Source organism: Mustela putorius, unplaced genomic scaffold (assembly GCF_011764305.1).
Source record: "Mustela putorius furo isolate JIRA1106 unplaced genomic scaffold, ASM1176430v1.1 tig00003962_pilon_pilon_pilon, whole genome shotgun sequence".
In the NCBI taxonomy this organism is placed as follows: Eukaryota; Metazoa; Chordata; class Mammalia; order Carnivora; family Mustelidae; genus Mustela; species Mustela putorius.
In genome coordinates this window covers 15,123,119-15,133,733 of record NW_025422106.1, presented here as the reverse complement: position 1 = coordinate 15,133,733, position 10,615 = coordinate 15,123,119, and the positions used below count along the sequence as shown (strand labels likewise).

General features: G+C 43.4%; 1 protein-coding gene across 8 annotated transcripts in view; it reads left to right on the top strand.

Annotated features, from left to right (window-relative positions):
* ACACA (acetyl-CoA carboxylase alpha) overlaps positions 1–10,615 on the top strand; it is a 283,911-nt gene that overhangs the window by 252,653 nt on the left and 20,643 nt on the right. For all 8 annotated transcript variants that reach the window (XM_004747175.3, XM_004747176.3, XM_004747174.3 and 5 more), the window contains 2 exons: positions 4,998–5,175; positions 6,758–6,870. In XM_004747175.3, coding sequence (XP_004747232.1) covers positions 4,998–5,175; positions 6,758–6,870 — 291 coding nt within the window. The remainder of the gene's footprint in view (positions 1–4,997; positions 5,176–6,757; positions 6,871–10,615) is intronic.

The following is a 10,615-nucleotide window of genomic DNA, read 5'->3' as shown; positions in this document are numbered from 1 at the left end:
GCAATGCCAGTACTCCTTAGTTACCTCTCTTCCCAAGGGCTGTTGAGCTTTCACTCTTCCTGACATTGCTTAGGAGTAAGCCAGCCTGGATCTTTTGTCCTAAGGAGTCCAGAGTTCAGAAGTTTGCTGCTTGTAGGAAAAGCTTCAACTGCTGCATGTTCTGGCTCAGGCCCATATTGGCTGCTAGCCATGTAAGAATAACAACAACAATTAAGATTTGTTGAGCTCCTTTCACCAGAAACCCTGCTAACCATTTTATATGCATTATCGTACATAATCATCACAACAAGCCCTTCTAAGGGGTAAGCTATATTATTTATCGGCGTTTTACAGACATTGAGACTTAGGTTAAGTAAATTTTCCAAGATCATTAAGCTAAAAAATGACAGAGCTGGGAGAGGAACGCAAATCTGTCTTGTCTTCCTATAACAGTTGGCAGAGTTTAGAGCCTAGGACCAAGCCAGCTCTACTAGAACATCTCTAGAATAGACTGTATAGGAAGTTATTAGCCACCTACATGCCCTCTGCTTTGAAGTTGTCCTTGACTATTGTGACAAGAAATGTTAAGAGTTAAGATAGGAGTTGTTTATTTTTTTTTTTTTACTGCTGCAAAATACACATAATATTTATCATTTTAACCATCTGTAAGTGTATAATTCAGTGGCATTAAATATATTCACAGCGTTACGTAACCGTCAGCACTAAATATACCCCAAACCTTTTCATCATCCCTGACATAAAATCTGTACCCATTAAACAATAATTTCCCCCATCCCCCTTCTCCCCTGCCCCTGGTCAAAAATGAGTTACTGGCCCGATACAGACCAGGGCCAGTTCTGCCTTCTGAATTTTGTTGCTGCTGCATCCGTTCACACATCACTTAAGATAAATAAGCTTTAGGGAAGATAGAGATCAGTGTGAACGTAGGAGGGGGAAGAACATCGCCTTTCACATTTACATACAGGTCAGGATGTTTTCTACGTATTATCTCATGTAAAGGGACCTAAGCTGAGAGTCATTCCATATCCCTTGGGGAGATGTTTGCAGTTTTGGTTTCAAAACTGGCTGGGGATTATGCAGGGAGGGAAAATAAACAATTATGCCATCCCTCAGTGCACACAAACACACAGCCAGGAGCCGACTGCACTGTGGGTAAAATGACTCCAAAATTGTGTGTAATGAGTAGGAAAAGATTAGAGACAGCTCTTGCTATGCTGAAAATTGACATTAGTGGAGGGAAAAAAAAAACTCTTTACTAGTCAGCCTAGGAGGTCTAATTCGAGCAGTAAAAATATAAATAAATAAATAAAAGTATGTCAAGATGGTATTGGTGCTTTTTTCCCAATGAGTTCTATCTGGCCGGAAGGCTATTCAGCATAATGCAAAATTAAATTATAAAAACTGGCTGAATATTTAGATGGAAGAGCCATTTGGAAGCAGTTTATTTAGACGAACCGGCAATGACCCACAACAGGGAGACATCAAGCGTGAAATTTACTAGAAATTAGCACCAGGGTCCCAGCCTCAGCATGAATAGCTTGATAGCAATGCAAATCCCAGTGATATTAAGCTGCTTCACTGCTGGTGCTACAGGGTCACTCTCAGTTGGCTTTTCATGTTATACGTATTATTTTTTCCTGGGACAGGTTATAAATAACAATAAAAAAAAACATTTATTGAAAACTTTAACTGGAATGAGAGTCTATTTTAAAGTCTCTGATTACTTGGTTGTCGAAATACTGTGTCAGCTGGCCATAATGAATGATGGGACACGCTATGTATATGCAGCTTGTGTATGTCTAATGTTTGTCTGCAGCTTCTAACGGATAATCTCGCCCTAAGCCAATAAGATCTGTTCCAGTTTCCAGAGTATGGGGCACTGTGGAAACACCCTACCAGCCTGCTCCCTTGTTTGGTACATGTGGCTGCCACGGTTTATCCGTGTTGTGTAACAATGAATTCCCTAGGCAGGGTGGGCGCCTGGATGCTGAGAACACACTGGAAAGGCTGTGTGAGCATATGCAGATGTGCTTTGCTCCTAGTGCTTAGGAAGTGCCAAGCCCCCACCTCTCCACTGACGAACCTATCAGTATTTTCCATTCTCAGTTGCCTTTCTCATGGCCTGAGAATTGAGAGTAAGCTTATACATAGCTTTAAAATTCCCTAGACTGATGTCTATCCTAAACCCTTGGGGATACACTCTCCCCTGCTACTCTTGGCTGTGCTTTTGCTCTGTCTCAAAGAGGGGATTTCAGACAAATGCGTGTCAGAGTGTTGCCAGGTGCATCAACCTGCCTTTCAGGAGGGTGGTTTGGGGCTGCTGGGATTCGTCGTGGAGCATGTTATTTGTATGGTTTGTTTCGTGTGTGTCTGTTTATATTTTAACAGCCTTTGTTGCTTTTTGGGTGTTTTGATGTTTGGATTGAGGGTGTGTTGGTGTTGCAGGTTAGATGGAGGCATTGTTTTCAGTCCCAAGCTTGTTGGCTTTAATGAAGCCTGATGCCCCTTCACTCCTCACAGTGATGGGCCCTGGAGATAATTGCTTAGCAGTCAGATCCAAGCCCTTCGCATAGCTGGTAGGGTCATCAGTACAATTTCTGACTTTTCTAAACACACAAAAAAAATCCAGACAAAATTTACAAATCTTCAGTCATTTATTCCAGTCTCTCTTCTGGTTTTTATTTTACTCAGCCATTGTGTCAGATGCTGGAAAGCAGGTTTCCTTGGCCTCATACTCTTCCCTCCCAATGAGAATGAGGTCACAGAAAGTGGACTTCAGACCCAAGCGATCTGGGTTCGAATTTTACCTCTGCCTTTTATTTACTTATTTAACTAAGCCTCAGTTTACTCAGCTATAACATGGATATAAGAACATGGCTATCTGATGATTAAACAAGTCATCTGTGTGTGTATGTGAAATCATGCTCCAAGGTACACAGCAGACTAGCCATGGGGATGAAAAGGAGAGACCAAGGTTCATTTCCCAACAGCAAAAGGTACACACACACTCAGCTTCCTCCCAAACAAACTGCATATCCTACGAACTTGAGTTTTTAGAACTTAAATAAGTGGGCATACATTTCAAATAAAGTCCATCCTTGCTTTCTGGGGGCTGGATCTGTTCATCATAGGTAGTACAGTCAGATTTCAGTATAGATATATCTTCAACAAACAGAAGTGAGGGAAGAGGCTGGAAACTGTCTTCATTTACCTCTACCTTACTTTTTCCTCTTCCACACAGGATGACTTTGTGTGCTGTTTTCTACTGTTTTGCTTTCTCCTTTTATCACCTTCCATTTCTTTATGCACGATACCACTGAGGGCCACTCCTTTCTGTTACTTGTTCTGAGACTGAGACTGTACTCTTGGCAGCACTGAAAAATGTACTGCTAATTACACAATTATTTTATTATGTAGCACTGGTTGAAATATCCACTAAAGAATTAATTTAGTTAAAATAATTTGAACTGAGCAATTATTTTCATAACTGCAGAATTAGCGTAAAGCGCTTAAAGTCCTTTATTCCCTGCTCTTCATACAGCAGTTGTGTAATTAGCAGTAAATTTTTTTGGTCTTTGCTTTCCTCCCAAAGGAATAAATGTCTTTGCTCTGATCATATATACAGAGTATGTGACCATACACATTCCTCATAGAGAAGGGAATTTTTCCTTGGAGCAACTTCTGAGTTTTTGGAGTTTCTGAAGTCATCACAGAGAGTCCAGGCCCGGCAATGGAGAGAGGCACATACTTTGGGGTGAACTATGTTCACTGATGGTTTGTATAGAGAGAGCCATTTTTACTTTGGAGAAGGTGGCAGTTTAATTTGCCAGTAACTACAATGAAAGCAATTTCTATTTGGGTTTGCTCTTAACTTGCTGAAAAATGCTTCTTTGCTTTGGATTTCCAGAATTGATTTATTCCAAATTGAGATCCTTGCTTTGATAGGAAGGTTTGAACTCCGTTGAACCTGCTATTTGGTGTTTAGAAAGGAGCCATTGTGGTTCCACTAAAGTGGTCATTAAACATCTGGAATCATAAACCTAAAACTTTGGCCCTGTGTAGACTTCAGAGAGCTAGGAGATGGGAAGAAGTCCATAAATTGTTGGGAAATAAGTAATAACTGGCCGTACTTTCCAAGGACTTGCTTTACTTACGCACCAGGGTGCCTTTTCTTCAGGCTGCTCCTGGCCTTGGGGGGATTACAAAGTGTGGCTAATCTTTAGCCAAATGAAGAGGTAGGTCTTCTTTTTTGGGGGGGGGGGTAGGTCTTCTATTTATGTGGCTGTGTGATATTGCCATTAACTACATATATATTTTAAGGTGTTTTTTTTCTCTCACTGATGCCCTGATAAAAATGCAACTGTTAAGGACTTTGTTGTTCTTTCTAGTGATGTTCCTTCCAAAGTGAGTGTGTGCTCATTCTTTCAGCATATGCTTACTGAGCATTAAGTGTGCTTGAGGCACCGGACAAGACATTGAGAATACAAGGAGAAGAGATGTGGTTTTTGAAGATAAAATTTTTGAAGGCTCCATTTCCATTAGCTGCGCATTTTAAGAGCTTAGCATATTCTAAGTATCATGAGAAGATTCGAGAAGAGCTTGAATAGTTCCTTCCTTCAGAAAACTTAATGTAGTGAGAGAGATCACATATTGACATGAAAAATACTCAGCATTTGTAGAGCAAGTGTGAATTAATGTGATGAGACCTGAATCCAGCAATTCAAAAAGGCCATCAAGTGGATAGGCAATCCGTTGGGCTTGCACACTGTGTCTTGTGAAAGACAGTACTCTTCTCTTGTGCTTCTGAAGATCCCCTATAGTCTTGTACAGAAGACAGGTGGAAATGCCCATCCTGTCAGTCTCCAGGGTGGCAGGGCAGGACCTGGGGTAGCTGAACCCCTCGGCCTGTCACCTGTGTTATTTTCTGTGTGTGCCATGACATGAACAATATTTGGAAGCACTGTTTCACACTTTCTCATTTGTCTCATTCTCCACAGATATGTACGATCAAGTGCTAAAGTTCGGTGCTTACATCGTGGATAGCTTACGGGAGTGCTCCCAGCCAGTGATGGTGTACATTCCTCCCCAGGCTGAGCTCCGGGGGGGCTCCTGGGTTGTGATCGACCCCACCATCAACCCCCGGCACATGGAAATGTACGCTGACCGAGAGAGCAGGTAGCATTTCTTCTTGATTTCCATTCATTGTCCCTAGGGATCCTCTAACGTTTGGTTTCCTCCTGGAGAACATTAGAACCAAGAGAACTTCATTTGAATCTGTCTATTCCCAGCGGGCTGCATGGTCAGAAAAAGAGATATTCCAAATAGTGTCTCGTAGGACGAGGAGGAAAGTAGTGGGAGTCAGGCTTTCCCAGTGTGATCCCTCAGCCCAGATCCTTTTACCAAGACGTCCTCTATTCCAGGCACCAGGAGAGACTTGGAGGGTTCTCTCCCATTTGTTGTGCACATAGGCCTGTTTACTGTCTCTTTCTTAGATATGTGACGGAGGGAGCTCAAGGCGAGTCGGAGTGGAAGGACTAAATTCTTAGTCTGTGGAGTTCTAGCCTCTTAACCCAGCTCTGCCCTTGGCTGACGAGGAACCTGGAGCGGTCTTACTTGCCCTGAACTGCTGCTGCTTGTCTGTGGGCCAAGCTGCTGGGCACTGAGGGGCACCACAGCAGCCACGTTCTGGGATTTCAACCCAGAGCTGCTCACTCTGGCCTCCTAGGAGGTTTGGAGAACACCGTGCTCACGGCACCCAGAGAACCGCAAGAGAAAGTCCCAGGCTTTTGTTGGGAGGTGGTCCTTGAAAATACTTAAGTAAAACAGACCACATTCAGCTTCCTTCCACAATCTGTTTTCAACCCGTTCCAAAATAGGTAAATTTCACATTGTGTTTCTTTGACATTGTCCACGCCAATTCCTGCCTCCCATCATTCTGTTAGAGGACCTGTTTCTCTCTTTGTCCAAGATTTTAGCCTTCTACTCTTAATAGCTGCTTGGGAGAGCCCAGTAGTTTTATGGTGAAATCCCTAGGCTAGCAGTACATACTGAGAGACTATTTTTAAATCCAAATCTAGCCCCTGATCTGACACCAGATCACAGATAAGTCCTCTTTATATGTAAGGACTTAGTGCAATGCCATGTGTATAGTAAGTATTAGCTATAATTTTTTTTTTAAGTGTAAAAGGTGGTGGTGGTTGTTTTTTAATTTGTCTAGAGTAAAGTTCCTGGTAGTAGAACATCATCAGCACACACTAGAAACTAGAGACCACTCTGTAGTGGTAGGCCGAGTGTTTTCTCTCCTGCTTGGCCTGGCCTCATGTGTGGGAGTCCCGCCAGCAAACTGACAGCTGTGTGTGGGACCAATCAGCATCGATCCCTCATTGTACAGACTAAGTGTGGAGGTTGTTCCCCTGCCACTGTGCCCACATCATCTTTTTTGTGCCCCCTGGAAAAATATGTGATTCCTGTTACCCTTAACTAAGGCTATAGATGGTGGAATATGGATTCCTCTTTGGAGATGGAAGTAGACTGGTATGGTCATGAGAATTATTTTAATTGCTTTTGCTTGGCCTTTTTCACAGCCCACTGAGACACTTTCTGATGCCTTCTTCCCCCCTGAGGTTACTTCTGTGAGCCATGGGTGGCCAAAACCATAATGAAGCTATTTCCTGGTCTGCACATTGTAACTGGCCTCATTCTGTTGTCTCCTTCCTTTAAAGTGCCTCTATTTCTGTTTTGTTTCTCTCTGATCCAGGGGATCAGTTCTGGAGCCAGAGGGGACAGTAGAAATCAAATTCCGCAGAAAGGATCTGGTGAAAACCATGCGTCGGGTGGACCCAGTCTACATTCGCTTGGCTGAGCGATTGGGTATGTCTGCTTGTCCTCCTGGCAAATCAATGAGCCATTCAGCTGATTTGTAATGAGTGCATTCATAGGCCAGAGGAGGAGGCACTGAAGCATTTGATCAAATTCATGATAGTCTTTATTTACTGTCCTCTATATGGTAAGAGCCCTGGTAGGATGAAATAGTGTATATAGTAGGAGGGAAAGTGGGACCTAAAAAAAGCAAAAGTCACCCAAGTTTTCTTCTGGTATTTTCTTATAATTCACAGAGCTCATCTTTCTGGCCTTGTGGATGTCCTTGTAAAGAATGATTAGCTAGAAATTGCTGTTGGGGAGCAGGCTAATCAGGCAGAGAATATCCTAGGCTTCAGTGCCCTGTTTCTGTCTGTGTCTTTGGACAAGCCCGCCTCATTTCTGAAGGATTTGAGTCAGTGTCATGGGACAGAGAGGCTGAAGACCTAGCCAGGTGGTGTTCTGGGGCCCTCCCAAGCCAGAGAAACAGAAGTAAAGAATGCCCACTGTGTGATTCCGCACAGAGGCCATGGCGGCAGTAGCCCAGTCCTGGGCACATTTGCGCGCGTGATGCTTCCAGCCACAACGCCGTTGCTTGTTTTCTGAGAGCTTCAGTTTGCATGCAGGACTCAAGCCTGGGAGCCCTGAGTTGAGTCCAGAGACTGGATGAGTTTCAGCTCCTTTAAAACACCTCTCTCTGCCCAGATCTCCCATCTAGCCCCAAGATGTGTTAGTGAAGATAATTGCTTGAGGTTCTTGTATTTGTTGGTCTGTTTTGGTTTTGTTTTTCTAAAGGAACACAGTGATTGTCTTCAGAAGGTAGTGAAACTCCGTGAATGGAATGCATAAAAGGAGAGATGCTAGCTCATTTATGTTTCAAATAGTAACTTAGTTAATACAGTACCATTTGCAGACTCCTTATATGCTCACCATGTAGAGACACAAGAACTTCCTAGTGCTTGCCTGCACTCTGGAGACTGTGCATCCCAGCAGTTTGGAGCCCTGAGCCAAGCACAGTGACTGGGGTTCTAATAAACCCTGTGTGCGTCCCATTGTTTGCCATTAGGTAACAACCGCCAATAACTCTAACCCATCTTGGCCTGATCCTTTTATGGGAAGTGCACACATACAATGAGAATTGGCAAAGCTGTTTCTAAAATCTATTGCCACCCAGAATTGTTGAAGTGGTGTTTTTCTCTTTCTTCTCCAAACAGGATAATTACTTCTGACCAACCCTATACACTTTAATTAAAGTAACTGCAGCTCCAGAGCAAGTTACTCACGACTGTATAGAGAAAGAGCTCTAAAAGCTTCAGCCACTGATAAGCATCTCACTTAGATGGCTCATAATTGTTCCCAGCATCAGGCAATCCTCGCTGCTGTTTTTACCACTAATTCTGTACAAAGGTAGCAGGGCCACAATTGCATATGGTGAATTGCATAATTTTCTCTCTCTCTTTCTCTTTTTTTCCCCATTTTTTCTTTCTTTCTTTCTTTTTTTTTTTTTTTCCCCGTTTTTTGCTGGTTTTCTTTCTGGCCAATTTAAAATTTGTCAAAGTCGGTCTTCTTCTGGATCACTGCCCTTTGATATTTCGCGCACTCCATTTGCCACAAACAAGCCGCAGGGCCGCAGTTCATGCTGACTCCAGCAGAAGCAGAGAAAGCTCCATTTATCTTACACTGCCTGCTGAATTCCTACTCATTAACTGGGGGTTCACTGCCTCTTTTTAACCCCCCAATGGCTGTTATCATCCTTTCGGAGTAACTGGGTGGTAGGAAGAGGGATCCTCTCTGACATCTGTTTGCAGAACCGCTGGATGGTGAGGGGTGTGGGGCCGAAGCTTCTTTCTCTTGAAAGTGATATCGCTCCCACCTTCACCCAGCACCTTTTAACTTTTGAAATACAGGAAGGGGAGAGGGAGGAGATTCCCAAGCGATGGCCGTTTAATCATTTGTTACCAATCATCTCATTATCAATTTCCTCTCTGCATTGAAGAAAACCGTATTTATTTAACCTTGACCAAATTGGCACTAGAGAAAGAATCCTTAGTCTGCTAAATGGGAAGCAGGCTCTGGCCCAGGGCAGGTCAGGAACACAAGAGTGGATCTAGAATAAAAATCAGTACAAGTTTAGGTTAGGTTGCATGCAGGTAAATTGTTGTAAGTCCTCCAAACATTGGCTTCTTCATCCAGAAGTGGGGATAACGCCCCCACCCAGCCACTCTGAAGATCAGATGAATGTGCGTTGGCTTTAAATCTATGAAACATGTTTCAAGCATGGGGACTGGCATCGTTTCTTTTCCACATTAATCATTAGAAGAAGCAGACAGCCACGTTTGGTATCTGTGTGGCATAGGTCTCCTTTTGGAACAAGTGGTATAGGAAAAGAAATACGAAAGAAATAGGAGTGGTCATGCCCCTCAGGCAATTGCGGTTTTTCAGGAAGATCACACATACTAGGTGTGTTTGTGGGGTCACGGGCCAGCGGGGGTGGAACAGCACATGCTATGAACTCAGCTCCTTTGGGGTTTGCTCTGGCTTTTGGCTCCTTTCTCAATCAGTGCCTAAAATCAAAGACTGCCATGATGCTTTTTCACAAAGTGGGTGAAAATGACCTCATTTTCCAGATTGAGATTAAGGCCAAAAGAAGACTTAAATCATCCAAGACACAAATTAATGTACATCAGAGCCCAGAATGGAACTGTGGTTTCCTTTGTTCTACTTTTTTAGGATTTCCCCAGATTTTACCTCAGCTGAGTACTGAGCCTGAACAAAATTAAACAGGAATTCTTTCCCTTTGTTGTCTAAAGCCAATTCCACTGAGAAAAATCTGATTTAGGAGAAAGCCTGTAGGAGTGGATGTTACCTTATGTTCCCAATCTCTTCCCAGATTGGCCCCTACACTGGGGAGCACGCTGTCAGATCACTTAGATGAACCAATGCACAGCAGATTGACTGTGTTCAAAAACAGAATTATGATTTATTCTCCAAGGATAATGAGTAATATTTAATTTCTGAACAGTTAATCTCTTTCAGATTTCTTATTTTTAAAAACTGACCTTTCTTCATTTTATATAGTTCGTTTGGGTAGAAGGTGAATTACTAGTTTGTAGTTCATGATTATCAAAAAGCATGAAAACAGCACATATTCCTGATAGAGGTAAAGAGAGAAAGAAATGTGATAAAAGGCCAAATACCATGGTCTTACACTGCCAGATTCTTAGAACAGGCTTGGTAGAGTCCGTGCAGGACAGATAACAACCTACCAGTCTGGATCCCTTAAGGAAATTGAATTTCTTCTCTGGAAATAGAGCCCCAGCCTTCTTCATGTCTCCCTGACATCCTTACCTCCTCAGCGAGCAAGGAGTAGGGAGTGGGTGTGGGGTAGGATGGCCTTCCTGGCCTTGTGTCTTGATGCCAGGACCTGAGATTTTCTCCTGGATCCTTACCCTTGCCTTGTGCTTAGAAGGAAATGATATATCAATTGAGAGAGAGAGCTGTCTAGTCCAAGTATGAAGCAAACATAAGGTCCCCTCCATCCCTCTTCCTCAACACAAATAGTCTTTAGGCAAAGGAGCTACTTCCTGAAACACACACACACACACACACTCTTCCAGACACACATTTCGAACGTGGGCCTCTTCCCAGCCGGCTGGGCACCTGCCATGCAGCAGCCCAGCTGTTCCCACATGGAGCCCTGAGAGGGACGGTCTGACACAGGCAAGGGCAGCTCTGGCTGGGCACTGTGCTTGCTCAT